General features: G+C 57.0%; 1 protein-coding gene across 1 annotated transcript in view; it reads left to right on the forward strand.

Annotated features, from left to right (window-relative positions):
- LOC132805742 (integrin alpha-5-like) overlaps positions 1-22,545 on the forward strand; it is a 101,684-nt gene extending 79,139 nt beyond the window's left edge. Inside the window, exons 23-30 of the mRNA XM_060820968.1 lie at positions 1,565-1,645; positions 2,267-2,372; positions 3,298-3,459; positions 5,567-5,683; positions 16,053-16,166; positions 17,419-17,520; positions 20,171-20,293; positions 21,322-22,545. Coding sequence (XP_060676951.1) covers positions 1,565-1,645; positions 2,267-2,372; positions 3,298-3,459; positions 5,567-5,683; positions 16,053-16,166; positions 17,419-17,520; positions 20,171-20,293; positions 21,322-21,408 — 892 coding nt within the window. The 3' untranslated portion in view covers positions 21,409-22,545. The remainder of the gene's footprint in view (positions 1-1,564; positions 1,646-2,266; positions 2,373-3,297; positions 3,460-5,566; positions 5,684-16,052; positions 16,167-17,418; positions 17,521-20,170; positions 20,294-21,321) is intronic.
- Positions 22,546-23,412: the final 867 nt, after the last annotated feature.

A 23,412-nucleotide genomic window follows, 5' to 3' on the forward strand; every position in this document is an offset into this window, starting at 1 on the left:
TTACGGTTGAAACACTCAAGAAAGGTGGTTTTTCTGGGGATCTGGGTTCGATTCGACAAGGTTCCCCATGGCAGACTGGTTAGCAAGGTTAGATCTCATGGAATACAGGGAGAACTAGCCATTTGGATACAGAACTGGCTCAAAGGTAGAAGACAGAGGGTGGTGGTGGAGGGTTGTTTTTCAGACTGGAGGCCTGTGACCAGTGGAGTGCCACAAGGATCGGTGCTGGGCCCACTACTTTTTTGCTCACATCCAAATCATTTATGTAAATGACAAAGAGGTATAGTTAGTAAGTTTGCAGATGACACCAAAATTGGAGGTGTAGTGGACAGCGAAGAAGGTTACCTCAGATTACAACAGGATCTGGACCAGATGGGCCAATGGGCTGAGAAGTGGCAGATGGAGTTTAATTCAGATAAATGTGAGGTGCTGCATTTTGGGAAAGCAAATCTTAGCAGGATTTATACACTTAATGGTAAGGTCCTGAGGAGTGTTGCTGAACAAAGAGACCTTGAAGTGCAGGTTCATAGCTCCTGGAAAGTGGAGTCACAGGAAGATAGGATAGTGAAGAAGGTGTTTGGTATGCTTTCCTTTGTTGGTCAGAGTATTGAGTACAGGAGTTGGGAGGTCATGTTGCAGCTGTACAGGACATTAGTTAGGCCACTGTTGGAGTATTGTGTGCAATTCTGGTCTCCTTCCTATCGGAAAGATGTTGTGAAACTTGAAAGGGTTCAGAAAAGATTTACAAGGATGTTGCCAGGGTTGGAGGGTTTGAGCTACAGGGAGAGGCTGAACAGGCTGGGGCTGTTTTCCCTGGAGCGTTGGAGGATGAGGGATGACCTTATAGAGGTTTATAAAGTTATGAGGGGCATGGATAGGATAAATAGACAAAGTCTTTTCCCTGGGGTCGGGTTTAAGGTGAGAGGGGAAAGATATAAAAAGGACCTGAGGGGCAACTTTTTCACGTGGTACGTGTATGGAATGAGCTGCCAGAGGATGTGGTGGAGGCTGGTACAATTGCAACATTTAAGAGGCATTTGGATGGGTATATGAATAGGAAGGGTTTGGAGGGATATGGGTCGGGTGCTGGCAGGTGGGACTAGATTGGGTTGGGATATCTGGTCGGCATGGACGGATTGGACCGAAAGGTCTGTTTCCGTGCTGAATGATTCTGAGTCCCACCATGACATCTGGGCAAGAGGGTCCATCGATCCTCTCCCCAACCTATGTGCACATCACTGGGTGGCTGCCACCCCATTGCCCAGCATCATTTCAGTTAAGGGGCACCGCCAAAAGCCCTGCACCAGATGTGGGCTTGGTTCACCGATGTGGGCTTGGTTCACCGATGCCCGCTTGCAGCCAACCTGAGTTGCCTCAGCCAGTTGCCCTGGGGCAGGACAAGTGGGCAGTGCCATGGTGCGAGGTGAATGGTGCCCTTGGTCAGCACCCCAGAGTCTCTGAGGGATTGCTGGGCTGACCAGCAGACCAAGCTGTTAGGTGCCCACGAGCTGTGGGCAGAGCTGCCTCTGGGATCCATCGTTATCTTCCCTGTGTTTGTCTGCAGTAAAAACCTCAACAATTCGAGAAGCAACATGGTGCCCTACAAGCTCAAGGTGGAGGTGGAGGCACACATCAGCACCCGAGGGTGAGACGCTGCTCTTTGTCGGGAGCGGGGGGATGTCTATGGGTTAGATTTCAGACAAGGCCTGTCCAGGCCTGTGGGAGGGGGCTGGGGCCTGGGGGAGTACACATAGCTTTCAGTCCCCTCACCGTCCCAGTCCCTCCCCCTGCCCCCTAACTCCCCTCACCCTGTGAGACCGTTCGGGCCTAGGCCAAAGGCCTGTCCAACACGGAGAATGTATGACCTTGAGGGCTGAAGGGGGAAGCGAGGCGACAGGCCAGGTCAAAGGTCATTGCCTCACATCACTCACCACCCACTGACCCCACCTGACCCCGTTCACTGAGTCCATGCGACAGGCCACGATACCCAGGGAGCTCCCTCAGGGCCTGGAATCACCAGCGGGTATGAGGTAACGCTTCATCTTCTTTTACCAATGGTGATGCCCTCCCAATGCCCCTCTTGCCCTCTCAATGCCTCCCATGCCCTCTCTTGATGCCTCTCGATCCCCCTTGTGCCCACTCAATGCCCCTCGTGTATCCTCCAAATGCCCTGTGTGCCCCCTTCCCACTTTTCTCACTGGCCCATGACTGCAGGCTTGGCTTGGCACCACGGGTGTGACAGCTGGTTCTCTCTGGTTCTGAGCAGTGCCCCCATCCCGAAGGAGATCCTCTTCGCCACGAGCAGCCAGAAGCCCGGAAAAGAGCCAATCACTGAAGAGGATGTGGGGCCGCCACTCAAATACGTCTTTGAGGTTTGTATCGTCACCAACCTTGGGTTCGGCCAGGCACTGCGCTGCCAGGGAGTCAGGTGAAGGACCTTGGTGCGCCTTGGCGGGCCGTGCCAGGAGGCGTTCAGGTTCAGAGTTCCTGCTGTCTGCGAGGTGATGGACACACTCCAGTCTGACCCCAGTTAGCCAGGCTTCAGGACCAGCGAGGCTCCTTGAGGTGCCATTGAGTAGGGTGCCCCAGGAGGGCACTGCTCCTCATGCCAACATGACCACTGAGCTCCTCAGTCACCAGCCTCTGCCTCCATGGGCAGCAGGAAATTCACATGGTGAAACACAGGGACCACACAGACAATGGAACAGGGAGCTTTACTCTGTATCTAACCCCGTGCTGTCCCTGTCCCTGGGAGTGTTTGATGGGGGGGACAGTGTAGAGGGAGCTTTACTCTGTATCTAACCCCGTGCTGTCCCTGTCCTGGGAGTGTTTGATGGGGGGGACAGTGTAGAGGGAGCTTTACTCTGTATCTAACTAACCCCGTGCTGTCCCTGTCCTGGGAGTGTTTGATGGGGACAGTGTAGAGGGAGCTTTACTCTGTATCTAACCCTGTGCTGTCGCTGTCCTGGGAGCATTTGATGGGGGACAGTGTAGAGGGAGCTTTACTCTGTATCTAACCCCGTGCTGTCCCTATCATGGGAGTGTTTGATGGGGACAGTGTAGAGGGAGCTTTACTCTGTCCCACATCACACACTCCCAGGGACAGGGAGAGCACAGGGTTAGATACAGTGTAGAGGGATCTTTACTCTGTATCTAACCCCGTGCTGTCCCTGTCCTGGGAGTGTGTGATGGGGGACAGTGTAGAGGGAGCTGGGCCAGTCTCTAACCCGGGATGGGGGGTTTGGTGTTGATGTGAGCCATTGCTTCGGCTGTGCGTTGATGTCTGTTTGTCGGCAGGTTTCCAACAATGGTCCCAGCTCCATCAGTTACTCCATCCTGCATGTGACCTGTCCAGTGCGTTATCAGAAAGAGCGCCTGCTCTATCTCACCGATTATAAAACAGTGGGGCCTGTCCTGAACTGTACTGTCAGCAGCTCCCTCAACCCTCTGCAGCTGAAGGTAAGGAAGAGCCATGTTCACACTGGTCCCCTCTCTCTCTGAAACGGACAGCCCTCCCAGAGATTGCTCACTATTGATTAGATTAAGATTACTTACAGTGTGGAAACAGGCCCTTCGGCCCAACAAGCCCACACCGACCCACAACCCACCCAGACCCCTACATTTACCCCTTACCTAACACTACGGGCAATTTAGCATGGCCAATTCACCTGACCCGCACATCTTTGGACTGTGGGAGGAAACCGGAGCACCCGGAGGAAACCCACACAGACACGGGGAGAACGTGCAAACTCCACACAGTCAGTCACCTGAGGCGGGAATTGAACCCGGGTCCCTGGCGCTGTGAGGCAGCAGTGCTAACCACTGTGCCACCGTGCCGCCACCATTTCCATACCTCCCCTCTGCTTTTTTGTTTTTGATATATCCGCACAGGCTGGCACCACAGAGCCCGTGTGGCTGTTCATGGCATCCCTGTTCCCCACACCACCCAGTCCCACCCCCCCTCCCATGTACCCCACACCACCCAGTCCCCCCTCCCCCCTGGGTACCCCACATGCTTTCCACAAAGAGCCAGGCTCGGGGAGCTGGCACTGCCTCCCAGCACTGTGCCAGTCAGTGTGACAACTCACTGCCCACAGCATTCTCCAGGACTTTTCACTCTCACCAAACTCACCCCCCTCCCTGTCTGTCTGCCCCCTCCCTGTCTGTCTCCATCCACCCCATTCTCCCTCCCTCCCCTTTCTCTCCCTCTCCCCTTTCCCTTCCTCTCCCTTTCTCCCCCTCTGTCCATCCCATTCTCCCTCCCTCCCTGTCTCCCTGTGTCTCCTTTCTGCACTGTGTCCTGGGCAGTCGATGAGTGAAGAAATAGTGACAGAGGGTGTGTGTGTGTGAGGGAGAGTGCGTGTATGTGTGTAGGGCTCTGTGTGCATGTGTGTGTGTGAGAGTGTGTGTGTGTGTAAGAGTATCTGTGTGTATGGGAATGTGTGTGTGTGAGTGTGTAAGAGTTTCTGTGTGTGGGAGTGTGTGTGTGTGGGAGTGTGTGTGTGTGTGTGGGAGTGTGTGTGTGTGTGTAAGAGTTACTATGTGTGGGGGAGTGTGTGTGTTGGAGTGTGTGTGTGTGTAAGAGTTTCTGTGTGTGTGGGAATGTGTGTGTGTGGGGGTGTGAGTGTGTGTGAGTGTGTGTGTGGGTGTGTGTGGGAGTGTGTGTGGGAGGGAATGTGTGTGTGTGTGTGGGGGTGTGTGTGTGTGGGGGTGTGTGTGTGTGTGGGAGTGTGTGTGTGTGGGAATGTGTGTGTGTGTGTGTGGGAATGTGTGTGTGTGGGTGTGTGTGGGAATGTGTGTGTGTGTGGGAATGTGTGTGTGTGGGGGAGTGTGTGTGTGTGTGGGAATGTGTGTGTGTGTGGGAATGTGTGTGTGTGGGTGTGTGTGGGAATGTGTGTGTGTGTGGGAATGTGTGTGTGTGGGTGTGTGTGGGAATGTGTGTGTGTGTGGGAATGTGTGTGTGTGGGGGAGTGTGTGTGTGTGTGGGAATGTGTGTGTGTGGGGGAGTGTGTGTGTGTGGGAATGTGTGTGTGGGGGAATGTGTGTGTGTGGGAATGTGTGTGTGTGTGGGAATGTGTGTGTGTGGGGGAGTGTGTGTGTGTGTGGGAATGTGTGTGTGGGAGTGTGTGTGTGTGTGTGGGAGTGTGTGTGGGGGAGTGTGTGTGGGGGAGTGTGTGTGTGTGGGAATGTGTGTGTGTGTGGGAATGTGTGTGTGTGGGGGAGTGTGTGTGTGTGTGGGAATGTGTGTGTGGGTGTGTGTGTGTGTGTGTGTGTGTGTGTGGGTGTGTGTGTGGGGGAGTGTGTGTGTGTGTGTGTGTGTGTGTGGGTGTGTGTGGGTGTGTGTGTGTGAGCTGCAGGATGGATCACATTTAAACTGAGTATGGTGCCAACCTGAGCGTTGCCAGGGCACTGGCGAGCTGCTGGAAGTGAGCAGTGTGTGAATTGAACAGGGTCCAGTGCCCTGCCAGCCCCTGAGGCAGGAGCTGGCCTCTCGCTTGGCCCACCGAGGGTCCGGGGTTGGACTCAGGACCCTGACTCCCTGTCTTCCTCCCCATCCCCACCCCAGCTGCAGAGCCCCCCAGTGGAATCAGCCCGGACGCTAAATGTCAGTTCGGAGAAGCCGGATCATTCTATCCGCCGTCGGGAAGCAGCGAGGAAGCAGCTGGGGGATCTGGAGAGTCTGGTGAGTTCCCTGGAGAGTAGGGGCGGTGGGGGTCAGGGGGACAGTGAAAGGAGGGGAGTGGGAGAGCCTTGGGTCTCACTCCAAACTGGAGCCAGACCCGGAGAGACGGAAGGATGGGAGTTCACAGTCAGAGAAGAATAGGAGCAGAAGGCCATTCAGCCCCTCAGACCTGCTCTGCTGTTCACTATCATCATGGCTGATCATCCATTTCTGTTGGCACTTCCTCTGATTGCCCGCACTCACTCATCCATTTTCCTTTGAGCGCAGTTCTTGTGCTGTTCCGGCACGGGTCCCCATCCTGGCATTGGAGGCACCATCTGCGCCAGGGGACGGTACACCTAAAGTGCCAAGGTGACCAGGTGCAGGGGGAGTCGGGGGATCATGTTCTCCCACCACTCCCCTGCCGCTTTTGTGCCAGCAGTGTTCCCAACAGGAGTGGCCTCGCCAGCGACCTGGTTACGGGCAGGTGCCCGTCAGAGTTGGCAGCCTGGCAAACAGAAGCGATTCTCAGGCCTGGTGCCCTGCCCTTCTGAAGCAGAACCCGTTGTACACTGCCCCATGAATCCATGCAAGCAGCTCAACTGCTTCCTGTCTTGTCGAACCCCACATCCTCCCCATCTATTCACTCACGGGGTGGGGTGGGCATCGGGTTCATTGCCCGTTGCTCCTTGAGAAATAAGCCAACCTTCCTGCTCCTGACTGGGCACTGGATCACGTCTCATTGTGATGCCCACACCAGTCCAATATCCTGAGCCCCACTGAGACAGGTTAAAACATGGTGACAGGTGTCAGGGCAGAAGTGCCCAGGGAAGCCTGGCACAGAGTGGGCAGTTTCAGGAAGCTGGTAGCCAGAGGTTTTCAAAAGAGGCTGTTGGCAGAGGTAAACAAGGAGCTGCCCAGAGGATAGAGCAGGGGGACGACACAGGTAGCACGAGGAGGGGCCGAATGGACGTTTGTGTCAGGTTGAGGGAACCTCTCAAAGCTGCAGTTGGCACTGAAGAGAAAGACCACCCAGTACAGCCAGGAACACTGCCAGGACAGGCTGGCAACAATTCACCCACACGCCCCTCAAAAAGCATGTTCCCTCATACGGACCTCACCCTCGTACAGACCGCTCCCTCGTACAGACCTCACCCTCGTACGGACCGCTCCCTCGTACAGACCTCACCCTCGTACGGACCGCTCCCTCGTACGGACCTCACCCTCGTACGGACCGCACCCTCGTACGGACCTCACCCTCGTACGGACCGCTCCCTCGTACGGACCGCACCCTCGTACGGACCGCTCCCTCGTACGGACCTCACCCTCGTACAGACCGCTCCCTCGTACGGACCTCACCCTCGTACGGACCGCTCCCTCGTACGGACCTCACCCTCGTACGGACCGCTCCCTCGTACGGACCTCACCCTCGTACGGACCTCACCCTCGTACAGACCGCTCCCTCTTACTAATTAGATTAGACTTACAGTGTGGAAACAGGCCCTTCGGCCCAACAAGTCCACACCGACCCGCCGAAGCGCAACCCACCCATACCCCCACATTTACCCCCCACCTAACACTATGGGCAATTTAGCTTGACCAATTCACCTGACCCGCACATCTTTGGACTGTGGGAGGAAACCGGAGCACCCGGAGGAAACCCACGCAGACACGGGGAGAACGTGCAAACTCCACACAGTCAGTCGCCTGAGTCGGGAATTGAACCCGGGTCTACAGGCGCTGTGAGGCAGCAGTGCTAACCACTGTGCCACCGTGCCGCCCACAAATGGACCGCTCCCTCGTACGGACCTCACCCTCGTACAGACCTCACCCTCGTACAGACCGCTCCCTCGTACAGACCTCACCCTCGTACGGACCGCTCCCTCGTACAGACCTCACCCTCGTACGGACCGCTCCCTCGTACGGACCTCACCCTCGTACGGACCGCACCCTCGTACGGACCTCACCCTCGTACGGACCGCTCCCTCGTACGGACCGCACCCTCGTACGGACCGCTCCCTCGTACGGACCTCACCCTCGTACAGACCGCTCCCTCGTACGGACCTCACCCTCGTACGGACCGCTCCCTCGTACGGACCTCACCCTCGTACGGACCGCTCCCTCGTACGGACCTCACCCTCGTACGGACCTCACCCTCGTACAGACCGCTCCCTCTTACTAATTAGATTAGACTTACAGTGTGGAAACAGGCCCTTCGGCCCAACAAGTCCACACCGACCCGCCGAAGCGCAACCCACCCATACCCCCACATTTACCCCCCACCTAACACTATGGGCAATTTAGCTTGACCAATTCACCTGACCCGCACATCTTTGGACTGTGGGAGGAAACCGGAGCACCCGGAGGAAACCCACGCAGACACGGGGAGAACGTGCAAACTCCACACAGTCAGTCGCCTGAGTCGGGAATTGAACCCGGGTCTACAGGCGCTGTGAGGCAGCAGTGCTAACCACTGTGCCACCGTGCCGCCCACAAATGGACCGCTCCCTCGTACGGACCTCACCCTCGTACAGACCTCACCCTCGTACGGACCGCTCCCTCGTACAGACCTCACCCTAGTACGGACCTCACCCTCGTACGGACCGCTCCCACGTACAGACCGCTCCCTCGTACAGACCGCTCCCTCGTACAGACCTCACCCTCGTACGGACCGCTCCCTCGTACGGACCGCTCCCTCGTACGGACCTCACCCTCGTACGGACCGCTCCCTCGTACGGACCTCACCCTCGTACGGACCTCACCCTCGTACAGACCGCTCCCTCGTACGGACCGCTCCCTCGTACGGACCTCACCCTCGTACAGACCTCACCCTCGTACGGACCGCTCCCTCGTACAGACCTCACCCTCGTACGGACCTCACCCTCGTACGGACCGCTCCCTCGTACGGACCGCTCCCTCGTACGGACCTCACCCTCGTACGGACCGCTCCCTCGTACGGACCTCACCCTCGTACGGACCTCACCCTCGTACGGACCGCTCCCTCGTACGGACCGCTCCCTCGTACAGACCTCACCCTCGTACAGACCTCACCCTCGTATGGACCTCACCCTCGTACGGACCGCTCCCTCGTACGGACCTCACCCTCGTACAGACCACTCCCTCGTACGGACCTCTCCCTCGTACAGACCGCTCCCTCGTACAGACCGCACCCTCGTACAGACCGCTCCCTCGTACAGACCTCACCCTCGTACAGAACTCACCCTCGTACGGACCGCTCCCTTGTACAGACCTCACCCTCGTACAGACCTCACCCTCGTACGGACCGCTCCCTCGTACGGACCGCACCCTCGTACGGACCGCTCCCTCGTACGGACCTCACCCTCGTACGGACCGCTCCCTCGTACGGACCGCTCCCTCGTACGGACCTCACCCTCGTACGGACCGCTCCCTCGTACGGACCGCTCCCTCTTACAGACCGCTCCCTCGTACAGACCTCACCCTCGTACAGACCTCACCCTCGTACAGACCGCACCCTCGTACAGACCTCACCCTCGTACAGACCGCTCCCTCGTACAGACCGCTCCCTCTTACGGACCTCACCGTCGTACGGACCTCACCCTCGTAGGGACCTCACCTCGTACGGACCTCACCCTCGTACGGACCGCACCCTCGTACAGACCTCACCCACGTACAGACCGCTTCCTCGTACAGACCTCACCCTCGTACGGACCGCTCCCTCGTACGGACCGCTCCCTCGTACGGACCTCATCCTCGTACGGACCGCTCCCTCGTACGGACCTCACCCTCGTACGGACTGCTCCCTCGTACGGACCTCACCCTCGTACGGACCGCTCCCTCGTACGGACCTCACCCTCGTACGGACCTCACCCTCGTACGGACCGCTCCCTCGTACGGACCGCTCCCTCTTACAGACCTCACCCTCGTACGGACCTCACCCTCTTACGGACCTCACCCTCGTACGGACCGCTCCCTCGTACGGACCTCACCCTCTTACGGACCTCACCCTCGTACGGACCTCACCCTCGTACGGACCTCACCTCGTACAGACCGCTCCCTCGTACGGACCTCACCCTCGTACAGACCGCTCCCTCGTACAGACCTCACCCTCGTACAGACCTCACCCTCGTACAGACCGCTCCCTCGTACGGACCGCTCCCTCGTATGGACCTCACCCTCGTACAGACCGCTCCCTCGTACGGACCTCACCCTCGTACGGACCTCAGCCTCGTACGGACCTCACCCTCGTACGGACCTCACCCTCGTACGGACCGCTCCCTCGTACGGACCGCTCCCTCTTACGGACCTCACCCTCGTACGGACCTCACCCTCTTACGGACCTCACCCTCGTACGGACCGCTCCCTCGTACGGACCGCTCCCTCGTACGGACCGCTCCCTCTTACGGACCTCACCCTCTTACGGACCTCACCCTCGTACGGACCTCACCCTCGTACGGACCTCACCTCGTACAGACCGCTCCCTCGTACGGACCTCACCCTCGTACAGACCGCTCCCTCGTACAGACCTCACCCTCGTACAGACCTCACCCTCGTACAGACCGCTCCCTCGTACGGACCGCTCCCTCGTACGGACCTCACCCTCGTACAGACCGCTCCCTCGTACGGACCTCACCCTCGTACGGACCTCAGCCTCGTACGGACCTCACCCTCGTACGGACCTCACCCTCGTACGGACCGCTCCCTCGTACGGACCGCTCCCTCTTACGGACCTCACCCTCGTACGGACCTCACCCTCTTACGGACCTCACCCTCGTACGGACCGCTCCCTCGTACGGACCGCTCCCTCGTACGGACCGCTCCCTCTTACGGACCTCACCCTCTTACGGACCTCACCCTCGTACGGACCTCACCCTCGTACGGACCTCACCTCGTACAGACCGCTCCCTCGTACGGACCTCACCCTCGTACAGACCGCTCCCTCGTACAGACCTCACCCTCGTACAGACCTCACCCTCGTACGGACCGCTCCCTCGTACGGACCGCTCCCTCGTACGGACCTCACCCTCGTACAGACCGCTCCCTCGTACAGACCTCACCCTCGTACAGACCTCAGCCTCGTACGGACTGCTCCCTCGTACAGACCTCAGCCTTGTACGGACCGCACCCTCGTACGGACCGCTCCCTCGTACGGACCTCACCCTCATACGGCCCTCACCCTTGTACCGACCGCACCCATGTATAGATTGCTCTCATATATAGACTGCACCGACGTATAGACTTCACCCGCGTATAGACTGCTCCCACATATAGATTGCACTCGCAAATAGACTGCACCTTCGTATATAATGCACCTTCGTATAGACTGCACCCTCGTATTGACTGCACCCACGTGTAGACTGTACCCTCGTATAGACTTTACACTCGTATTGACTTTATCCTCATATAGACGGCACCCACATATAGACTGCATACGTGTATAGACGGCTCCCACGTATGGACTGCACCCGCGTATAGACTGCACCCGCGTATAGACTGCTCCCGCGTATAGACTGCACCCACGTATAGACTGTACCCGCATATAGACTGCTCCCACGTATAGACTGCACCCGCGTATAGACTGCACCCACGTATAGACTGCACCCGCGTATAGATTGCACCCGTGTATAGACTGCACCCACGTTTCGACTGCACTCGCGTATAGACTGCACCCACGTATAGATTGCACCCGCGTATAGACTGCACCCACGTATAGACTGCACCCGCGTATAGACTGCACCCGCGTATAGATTGCACCCGCGTATAGACTGCACCTTCGTGTAGACTGCACTCACATATAGACTGAAACCTCGTATAGACTACTCCCGCGTATAGTCTGTACCCGCGTATAGACTGCTCCCACGTATAGACTGCACCCACATACAGACTGTACCCGTGTATAGACTGCTCCCACGTATAGACTGCACCAGCGTATAAAGTTTCACTATCCAGTGATCCCTGGGTTAGGGACAGAGGGGGAAATTATCCAGGGTTCCTGCTCCTGATCACTGTCCAGTGACTTCACACCGGATCTCTGGGAAATTGTGGATCCTCATGTCATGAACTGTCTGCGTTCCCCATTCCCAGGCTGCCCTGGGATTACAGCTATGCTGTAGGCCTCAATTCCAGTCCTGTACCAGGTTGGGGCCTGTGACGGTGCTCTCAATGAATGTCAGCAGCCTGGACTCACAAGGCTAGGTTAGTCTGTAACCCGTCTGGGGATAAACACTCGCCATATCCCCAGCTGCCCTTGCTGTGATCCCTGGGATTAAGGCCTGCCCAGATTCAGGACCAAATGAGTTGGAAACCTTGACACTTCCTTTTGTATTGAGCGACTTTCCTACTGCTTCATGGGAACTGGTTGGAGACACTTCCTGTGTTGCCATGCGTGGGATTGTGGGATGTTTCCTGCTGCTCTCGGCCTAGATTTCAGGCTACTTCCTACTGGGAAGCCGACAGGTGTTGTTTTCCCAGCATCGACTATAACCTGCAGCCCTCTGATTTCCACAAACAGCTCATCGGACCCTTGGCTCAACACTGGCCTTTCTTCCATTATCTTAAGCTGGGGATAATATGCAAGTCTACGCCAACGACAATAGATGAACCAATCCAGTTCGGCCCCACCCATCCCCAGCAACACTGGGTTGGATGATGAGCCATGATGATACTGAATGCAGGATCAAGCTTGAGGGGCTGAATGGCCTACGTTGGCTCCCAGTTTCTATTTCAGATAGTGAGACTGAAAGGATTCAGAGCCACAGGCCTTCAGCAAGTTTGGCGAATTCTCGTGCTGCCTGTCTCCCAACTTCCAATCCACTCCTGGCTTCCGTTCTCAGGAAGACCATTGTCTCCTTTTCTGTGTGTCCGCAGGGAGTGGGCTCCCAGGTGGAACGGACTGGAATTGTCCCAGCCCACCTCCTGTTGTTTCTCTGAGGTAGATGGGAGGGGTGGGGAGGAACTGAACGGCCTGAACTCCCCATGGATCTGGATAGCGTTGGAGTCATTCTCGTGCGGTGTAGCTCCCAGGGCCCTGGTGTGTCCTGTATGAGCAGTGACTGGACATTGATCGCTTTCCCACTGCCCGATTTCGACTTTGTCCCCTTCCTGAGCTTTCTGATGTGCCATCGATGCGGTGACTCCCAGCTCAGTCAGGTGTCACTGCTCACCGGGCCTACTTCCTGGGCATACTTTAGGGAGATTGCTTGTCATTGCTCCATCTCTACAAAATGGCCCCAGAGAGACACTGGGTCACCCTGACCAGGGGAAGCGTCCAGGTAAGACCAAACCACCACACGCCCCATGACTGGGAGCAGCCAGTGGGTTGGGTACAGACCTTGTAATTGTTGGCTAAACAGTAATATTGCCAGTCTTTACAGTACCAATGAGGAGACAGCAGGAGCCCGAGCAGAGAGCTGGAGCAGAATGGAGACCGGTGATCGGGAGCAGCAGCCAACCAACAAACGTAAGCAGTGGCCAAACCAATAGCGGCTAGCCAGCAGCAAACCAACCAATAGCAGCTAACCGGCAGCAGCAAACCAACCAATAGCGGCTAAGCGGCAGCAGCAAACCAACCAATAGCGGCTAACCAGCAGCAAACCAACCAATAGCAGCTAACCGGCAGCAGCAAACCAACCAATCGTGGCTAACCATTCAATGGCGGCTAGCCAGCAGCAGCAGACCATCCAATAGTGGCTAACCAGCAGCAGCAAACCAACCAATAGTGGCTAACCAGCAGACAACCAACCAATAGCGGCTAACCAGCAGACAACCAACCAATAGTGGCTAACCAGCAGCAGCAAACCAACCAATAGCGGCTAACCAGCAGCAGCAGACCAACCAATAGCAGCTAACCAGCAGCAGCGAGTCAATCACTAGTGGCTAACCAGCAGCAGCATGTCAACCAGTAACAGCTAACAAGCAGCAGCGAGTCAACCAATAGTGGCTAATCAGCAACAAACCAACCAATAGTGGCTAGCCTTTATCAGCAAACCAACCAATAGTGGCTAGCCTTTATCAGCAAACCAACCAATAGCAGTGAACCTATGGTGGCTCATTTGCATTAGCGAATGACCAAAAGCAGTGAATCTGCAGCAAAAGCAATGGCTCAGGCAGTTGGAGTTTGACGGTAAAATCCTGGGAGTCTCACTGCGGTCAGACAGTGAGACTTCCATGGAGCGGAGAAATTTACTGTAAATGCCAATCTCCCAGCCCCCTTGCCCGCCCTGGGCCCACTCTGCTGCTGCTGCCGCTGTCTCTGCTCCAGCTCCGGTCATGCCCGGCTGTAGTGCTCACTCTCATGTCACCGTAATGCCACCACTCCCCCTGCCACCTCCGACTCGGCGCCAGCCGGGAATGGTGGCAGTACAGTCGACAGGTCCTGGAAGTTGGCGCCACAGCCGTGCCGAATCGGCAGCCATGGCAGAGTGGGCCTGGGAACGGGACTTGGCATTTACAGTAAGTTTCTCCATAGGGGGGAGGTCTCGTACGAGACTTCTGCAATTGGACCGTCAAACTGGGCAATTACAGGCGACATGGTGAGTCCGTGTAACTTCCTCTGCGGAAGTGGCCAAACCGTGTACCCTCGCTATCCACCCTGGACTCCTAGAATTGGGCACACAGGATTCCCAGGTGGCAATCTTTGCAAGCAGAATTCCGAATGTATGGAATCTTTCTTGCTTTTAGCTCTTTGAGATGACTTGACCACGTTGAACTGTGTCTGCCACCTGCTGGCAGGAATTGGGTGGCATTGCTCATTCACAATGCGTGCTGTATGCAGAGCCATCTGGCAAACATCGAAAGCCAGTGCTGCTGAAGGAACCCGCAGAGATTTACTGAAGGATCGGAATTTGAAGAGCCAGCCCTACGTTTTGTCTCGAGTTGGGAGAATGGGACGATCAGGAACGCAGCGATCATTTGAGCGACGGGCGAAAAGCGATCCCCAAGGCGCCCCATTCTCCCCCGTACAAGGCTCCGCAAAAGGCTCCCTCCTGTGGTGGGAGGGAGAATCGCCAAGAGGAACGAGACCCTTCGAGGACGGTGGGGAGGAAGATGCCAATGAGAGAATGGATTTGGTCCCAAAACGGGATGATCAACGCTGGAGCAGAACGACACCGAGTGTTGATCAGACACATCATAAAATAGCAAAGCAAACCCCAGGGCCCCCTCACTTAGGCTTCTTTGACCCCCAGCGTGCCTCTTTAACTGTTAGCAATCCCCCTCATAATGTGTCAAAAAGACAGGAGACGTCCCGAAGAGAAGAGGATTTGGAGGGCGAGAGAGCAAGAGATGTGAAGGTCGCGACCAAGAACAGGAGCAGGCCACTCAGCCCCCTCCTGGAGTTTTCGACGCCATTCGCCGAGGTCGTGGCTGATCTGAGATTTAGTGGGGAGAAAGGGAAATTCCCAGCATGCTGTGCCAGTGTTAGTTGGACTCCGAAATTGTCAGTAAGGAGAAAGCTCTGTCGATCGTTGGCCCACGAGCGGCTGGTGGATTTGGGATGTGAGCTGGGAGTTGACTGGAAGATGGTGTGGACTGGGGAGGGGAGCACTCTCGCGACTGTCCCGCCTGTGGTCGGGTAGGGGGGTGGCACTGCCGAAAACAGGCCACTCCAGCCCACACACACTTCTAGCCCCTCGGTCCCCTGCGATCTCTCTTTCTCCAAAGCGAGCATTCGGTCCTCCCTTCACTTGGCCTCGTTCTGGTGATTCCATCCATTGCTCTGCTTCTGAGGCTGCAATCTTTGGCACTAACCTAAGGGCACCTTGCAGGTGGATTGTGCCCGTGCCAGCAGGGGGCTGGCACACACATCCTGCAGCCCCCATCGCCATTACCTGGTAGCCCCTGTCAGTGGGCACACTTCAGTAACTCACTGAGGCACCGGGTGTCAATGACCAGCGGCAGTGCCCAACCTTTGGAGTCATATCAAGCCTGGCACAGCGGGAGATGTCAGAGTGTACTTGCTGGGCGTGGCGCGCACTGGCTATTTTTGCGGCAGCAAGCGGTCTGAACGAGATGGCACGTTGCTGTTGGCCACTCATGGGCTCCATGTAATAGCTGGGGATGGGTGGTGCCCAGGTGGGTACTGCTTACCACTGAGTCTTGTCACTGATTTTGGTGATGCCAATGTTAGTAGAGATCGCCAAGACTGGAAGGGAAAGGCTGGCACTTGCTATCAATGAGACCAGCAAATGGCCAGGTACAGTGCACCAATGCAGGGCAAAACTAGCCCGATCTGGTTCGGCTGCATGTGGTGCCAGGGTAGGAGACTGGGTAACTCTACGACACAATGGCAGCATCACCATCTACAAGAGGGCAAGGGGGTGGTGGGGGTGGGGTTCTTGATGCAAATGGGTCAACGTGTGACAGACACCATGCCCTGGGAACGTAACCATCTTGTGTCCTTTTCCCTTGGCAGAGTTGCCAGCACGTGGAGTGCCTGAGCCTGATTTGTGAGGTCGGTTTGCTGAGCAAGGGCGCCAACGTGGTACTGGAGATCCGGACCCGGGTGTGGGCACACACTTTCCTCCAGGTAAGCTGCTATCCCTGGCACATGCTATTGTGGTGGAGGGCAGTTGGCAGGGGCACTGAGCGCCCACTGCTCATGAGGGTGAGCATCAAGAGACAGGGTGTCACACCTGGCACCAGGAACGGGGAAAGGTCCAGAAATCTCCAGGGGTCCTGCTCCATTTAGGGGCAACCTCATCAGGCCCGTTTCTGTTGGACAGGCCAATCAGGGAGTGTTTGATGGGGGGACAGTGTAGAGAGAGCTTTACTCTGTATCTAACCCCGTGCTGTCCCTGTCCTGGGAGTGTTTGATGGGAGAGAGTGTAGAGGGAGCTTTACACTGTATCTAACCCCGTGCTGTCCCTGTCCTGGGAGTGTTTGATGGGGGGACAGTGTAGAGGGAGCTTTACTCTGTATCTAATCCCGTACTGTCCCTGTCCTGGGAGTGTTTGATGGGAGAGAGTGTAGAGGGAGCTTTACACTGTATCTAACCCGTGCTGTCCTTGTCCTGGGAGTGTTTGATGGGGGGACAGTGTAGAGAGAGCTTTACTCTGTATCTAACCCCATGCTGTCCCTGTCCTGGGAGTGTTTGATGGGGGGACAGTGTAGAGGGAGCTTTACTCTGTGTCTAACCCTATGCTATCCCTGTCCTGGGAGTGTTTGATGGGGGGGACAGTGTAGAGGGAGCTTTACTCTGTGTCTAACTCCATACTGTCCCTGTCCCTGGGAGTGTTTGATGGGGGACAGTGTAGAGGGAGCTTTACTCTGTATCTAACCCTGTGCTGTCCCTGTCCTGGGAGTGTTTGATGGGGGGGACAGTGTAGAGGGAGCTTTACTCTGTGTCTAACTCCATACTGTCCCTGTCCCTGGGAGTGTTTGATGGGGGACAGTGTAGAGGGAGCTTTACTCTGTATCTAACCCTGTGCTGTCCCTGTCCTGGGAGTGTTTGATGGGGGGACAGTGTAGAGGGAGCTTTACTCTGTGTCTAACCCCGTGCTGTCCCTGTCCTGGGAGTGTTTGATGGGGGACAGTGTAGAGGGAGCTTTACTCTGTACCTAACCCTGTGTTGTCCCTGTCCTGGGAGTGTTTGATGGGGGGACAGTGTAGAGGGAGCTTTACTCTGTATCTAACCCGTGCTGTCCTTGTCCTGGGAGTGTGTGAATGGGTGCCAGGCTGCTGCTGGTGATGCGGTGTGGTGTGTGACGGTCACAGCGGGTAAGGGCCCACGCTCTCTGACAGCTGTTACACCTCCCGATGTGTGCCATTGTGTTTTTCAGAGGCAGCACCAACCTTTCACACTGCCATGCAATGCCACATACCAGGCGCACCGCATGCCTTATCAGATCCTGCCCAAGGCCTACCCGGGAGGAAGCTTGCTGGTAAGTACTCAGTGTTGCGAAAGTGCCAAATTTCACCCTGTGCCAGGCCACCTGCTGGCATCATGTTGCGGCAAGCGCCGTTTCCAGTGACTGGACCAAACAGTGCTGCCCATGATCGTAGGCACACATCAGTCTCAGCTCATCCCGCTGCCTGCAGACCTGCCTAGCACTGGTGCCCACGGAGGAGGGCAGAGCTGAGGCAAGCTGTTCCTGGCTCTCAGCTTCCACTGAACAACCCCAAGGGGCGGTGAGAGAGGAGCTGGGAGGGCACGGTGTCACACAGAGCCAACCATGTATCCCAGCCCTTGGCAAAATCAGATCAGTTTATCCAGCACCCACCTACAGCAGCCTTCACTGCGCTGCCCCACACGGTCAAATAGCCTGACAGTGCGGCACTCCCTCAGCACTGACTCTCCGACAGTGCGGCACTCCCTCAGCACTGACCCTCCGACAGTGCGGCACTCCCTCAGCACTGACCCTCCGACAGTGCGGCACTCCCTCAGCACTGACCCTCCGACAGTGCGGCACTCCCTCAGCACTGACCCTCCGACAGTGTGGCACTCCCTCAGCACTGACCCTCCGACAGTGCCCACTCTCTCAGTACTGACCCTCCAACAGTGCCCACTCCCTCAGTACTGACCCTCCAACAGTGCCCACTCCCTCAGCACTGACCCTCTGACAGTGCGGCACTCCCTCAGCACTGACCCTCCGACAGTGCGGCACTCCATCAGCACTGACCCTCCGACAGTGCCCACCCCCTCAGCACTGACCCTCCGACAGTGCCCACTCCCTCAGTACTGACCCTCCGACAGTGCCCACTCCCTCAGCACTGACCCTCTGACAGTGTGGCACTCCCTCAGCACTGACCCTCCGACAGTGCCCACTCCCTCAGCACTGACCCTCTGACAGTGTGGCACTCCCTCAGTACTGACCCTCCGACAGTGCCCACTCCCTCAGTACTGACCCTCCGACAGTGCCCACTCCCTCAGCACTGACCCTCCTACAGTGCGGCACTCCCTCAGCACTGACTCTCCGACAGTGCAGCACTCCCTCAGCACTGACCCTCCGACAGTGCGGCACTCCCTCAGCACTGACCCTCCGACAGTGCGGCACTCCCTCAGTACTGACCCTCCGACAGTGCCCACTCCCTCAGCACTGACCCTCTGACAGCGTGGCACTCCCTCAGCACTGACCCTCCGACAGTGCAGCACTCCCTCAGTACTGACCCTCCGACAGTGCGGCACTCCCTCAGCACTGACGCTCGTCCAGTGCGGCACTCGCTCAGCACTGACTCTCCAACAGTGCGGGACTCCCTCAGCACTGACCCTCCGACAGTGCGGCACTCCCTCAGCACTGACCCTCCGACAGTGCGGCACTCCCTCAGCACTGACCCTCCGACAGTGCCCACTCCCTCAGCACTGACTCTCCAACAGTGCGGCACTCCCTCAGCACTGACGCTCGTCCAGTGCGGCACTCCCTCAGCACTGACTCTCCAACAGTGCGGCACTCCCTCAGCACTGACCCTCCGACAGTGCGGCACTCCCTCAGTACTGACCCTCCGACAGTGCCCACTCCCTCAGCACTGACCCTCTGACAGCGTGGCACTCCCTCAGCACTGACCCTCCGACAGTGCAGCACTCCCTCAGTACTGACCCTCCGACAGTGCGGCACTCCCTCAGCACTGACGCTCGTCCAGTGCGGCACTCGCTCAGCACTGACTCTCCAACAGTGCGGGACTCCCTCAGCACTGACCCTCCGACAGTGCGGCACTCCCTCAGCACTGACCCTCCGACAGTGCGGCACTCCCTCAGCACTGACCCTCCGACAGTGCCCACTCCCTCAGCACTGACTCTCCAACAGTGCGGCACTCCCTCAGCACTGACGCTCGTCCAGTGCGGCACTCCCTCAGCACTGACTCTCCAACAGTGCGGCACTCCCTCAGCACTGACGCTTGGACAGTGCGGCACTCCCTCAGCACTGACGCTTGGACAGTGCGGCACTCCCTCAGCACTGACCCTCCGACAGTGCGGCACTCCCTCAGCACTGACCCTCCGACAGTGCCCACTCCCTCAGCACTGACTCTCCAACAGTGCGGCACTCCCTCAGCACTGACGCTCGTCCAGTGCGGCACTCCCTCAGCACTGACGCTTGGACAGTGCGGCACTCCCTCAGCACTGACGCTTGGACAGTGCGGCACTCCCTCAGCACTGACGCTTGGACAGTGCGGCACTCCCTCAGCACTGACTCTCCAACAGTGGAGCACAATTGTACTGAAGATTTAGTTTTCACAGTGAAACAGTTTATTAAGCTTCACCTAACACTGTGGGCAATTTAGCACAGCCAATTCACCCTAACTGCACGTTTTTGGACTGTGGGAGGAAACCCACACAGACAGTCGCCTGAGGCGGGAATTGAACCCGGGTCTCTGGCGCTGTGAGGCAGCAGTGCTAACCACTGAGCCACCCATGAACCAGAACAAGGGCTGTGCCGATTGAAAGGGAGTAAGGGCTTTGCTGGGGCCTGAGCTGTTGGAAATGAAGGTACAGGGACGGCTGAGCAGGTGAATAGCTGTCGAAGCAGTGAGTGGTGGGACAGAGCTTTGTGTGCTTTGAGTCCTGTTTGGACTGCCCATGTCCTGTTCTGCGTCTAGGTCTCGACTCCTGTGATGTGGATCAAGCCAGAAAATTCATATTCTGTCCCCCTCTGGATTATTATCCTGGCTGTGTTGGTCGGTCTGCTCTTGCTCGCTCTCCTCATCTTCATCTTGTACAAGGTACGTTGGTTTGATCCCAGAATCCACTGCAGCGGTCACCCGAAGCCGTTCTTTCAGTTCCAAACTGAGTTTGATGCCATCTCTGTCAGGAACCGGGCCTTCTATCTCGGCTTCAGGCAACCCCTTTTACTCTTTCATTGGCAAAGGGCTAGCATGTGTTGCCCATCCCTAATTGCCCTTGAACCGAGAGGCTTGCTGGGTAGTTAAGAGTCGGCCATATTGGCTGTGGGACTGGAGTCACATGTAGGCCAGAGTGGGTTGGGATTGCAGATTTCCTTCCCTAAAGGGTGTGAGTGAATTCGATGGGGTTTTTCACCAGTTGATCATGGTCACCAGGATCGAAACGAGCTTTCGCGATCTGATTTATTCCCCAACTTCCCTGCCCCCACCTCTTTTATCTCTTCCGCACAACTAACTGGGTTTTGGAATGGGTTTGGAAGGGCTGGGCTTCGAGGCCTGTGTGCTCATTGTCGTCGAGGAGGCCTCAACTCCTGAACCAGCAGCTGCTTCCCATTGACAATGGCACAAACTGCAAGAGCCCAGCAGTCTAACCGGGAGCTATGTCCCAGACATACTGACACTGGGCCCAGCTTTACTGATCCATCCGTCACTCTGTGTGAGGATCCTGACCTGTTTGTGTTACACACTCAGAGTCTCACTTCTGCTGTGCACCCTGTTCCCCCAAAATCCCTTTCACCGGGACATTCCCCATGGCCAATTCACCTAGCCCTGGACACTGTCTCTCTCTCTCTCTCTCTCTCTCTCTCACTTCTCTCTCTCTCTCTCTCTTTCTGTGACAGTCCTCTCTCCTTTGGTCTGTCTCTGTTCCTCTCTCCTTCTGTCTCCTCTCTCTCCTGCTCTGTCTCTCTCTTTCCTCTCTCTCCTTATCTCTCTCCCTCTGTCTCCTCTCTCTCTCTCTCTCTCTCTCTCTCCCTCCTCTCTCTCTCTCTCTCTGCATCCCTCGTCTCTTTTCTGTTCTGGTCTCCGGCCCCCAGTCTGTGACTCTGTGCTTGTTTTGTGTCTCATAGCTCGGGTTCTTCAAGAGGGCCAAGCTGCCACACGGGACGGCGATGGAAACGGCACACCTGAAGCCACAGGCCACATCAGAGGCTTAATGGCAGCTTGGCAGCGGCCTAGTGACCGAAGAGCGACCCATGCTGCACTGCTTCCTTCGCTGGCCCTGCTCGCTCGGAGAGAGCAGCCCTGAGTGACCGTCCTGTCCTGTCGCCTTGGCAACAGACCGCTCGGAGCGACCACAAACTCTCCTCGAAACACGTTATTTAAGGAAATTATTCAGAAGCACTGATTGTGATTTGAAACCATTCTTTCATGCTCCCTCGATGGCTGTATCGAGATGTGCTGGGTTTTGATGTAAATTTTTCAAGCTGTTCTCAGATGCAATATATTTTATATCTTCTATTTTTTTTTCTGCTCCCCGCTGTGACCGACAGAACCAGGATTGGCCGATGTGAATCCTCTTACTCCCAGCATCCCCCACCCCAACAAGGGAGAGAGGGGATAAGGGCCGTGTCCCCTCCCCCTCTCCCTCCCCAAACCAGGTTTCCAATCAGGAATGGCTAAGGTGCTAAGGGGCGGGGGAGGGGCCCAGGACAAATGAGCTCTTTCCGAAACTCAGTGGGGAGTCGGGGAGAGGCCGAGGTGCACAAGGGAAACGGATTTCTCCATTGGCTTCTCCGGTTCATCAGTGAGCGCCCGCCCCATCCCCCCTCCATCCTGGCCCAGCGGTGATACCTCCCTCAGACCCATCGCCATCATCTTTGCCAAGGGGTGCCACTGTCCATGCACAGAGCTCACCTATTCTCCCTGCTTCACCCCCCCCCCCCCCCCCCCACGCCCACCTGAAACCGCGACAGTCCTGGGGGTGGGGCTGCCCAGTGATCCCACAGGGTGGGCACCGTGCCCAGCGAGTGTGGCGTGTGGGTCAGGGGGAGCAGGGCACGGAGCTGAGGAGGTGGAGAGAGATCAGGAGGTGGAGGTTTCAAGGGGAGGCCGCCCTTCAGGAGGGAGGGTGGGTGCCCAAGAGGGGCCGCCTCAGTCTCTGACACAGAGCGCTGCCAACTTTGCGATGGCATCCACAGCAAGAGGTTGTTCCAGTCACTGAGAGAAACCGGGCACCAGCTCGGTCCGAACAGCTGTGCGTTCTCATTGGGTTGGCCACCTTTAATTTTTATTAACAAAGTTGTACATTAATTAAGGAATTAAATTGAAATATACCTTTGTAAATCAAAGAACCTGTGATGGTTTGGCATCTGGTCCTCTACGTAAATGCAAGTGCGACTCCCCCCCCCCCCCATATCCCACCCCTCCCAGTCAGACTCCCCCCCCCCATATCCCACCCCTCCCAGTCAGACTCCCCCCCCCCCCCCCCCATATCCCACCCCTCCCAGTCAGACTCCCCCCCCCATATCCCACTCCTCCCAGTCAGACTCCCCTCCCCCCCCATATCCCACCCCTCCCAGTCAGACTCCCCCCCCCATATCCCACTCCTCCCAGTCAGACTCCCCTCCCCCCCCATATCCCACCCCTCCCAGTCAGACTCCCCCCCCCATATCCCACCCCTCCCAGTCAGACTCCCCCCCCATATCCCACCCCTCCCAGTTAGACTCCCCCCCCTCATATCCCACCCCTCCCAGTTAGACTCCCCCCCCCCTTCATATCCCACCCCTCCCAGTCAGACTCCCCCCCCCCCCCCCCCCTCTCATATCCCACCCCTCCCAGTCAGACTCCCCCTCCCCCATATCCCACAGCCTATTCAGACCCGGTTCTCCCAGCTAAATACGTTGCCCCCCCAACTCCTCAACACACACCCATACACACACACTCACACACACACACACACACCCACACACACACACTCACACCCACACACACACACTCACACACACACACACACACACACACACCTCACCCACACACACACACACACACACACCTCACACACACACACACCCACACACACACACACACACACACACACCTCACACACACACACACCCACACACACACACACACACCTCACACACACACACACACACACACACACACCTCACTCACCCACACACACTCCCACACACACACATCCTGTACCATTGCCCATC

The sequence above is a fragment of the Hemiscyllium ocellatum genome, chromosome X (genome assembly GCF_020745735.1).
Source record: "Hemiscyllium ocellatum isolate sHemOce1 chromosome X, sHemOce1.pat.X.cur, whole genome shotgun sequence".
Lineage (NCBI taxonomy): Eukaryota > Metazoa > Chordata > Chondrichthyes > Orectolobiformes > Hemiscylliidae > Hemiscyllium > Hemiscyllium ocellatum.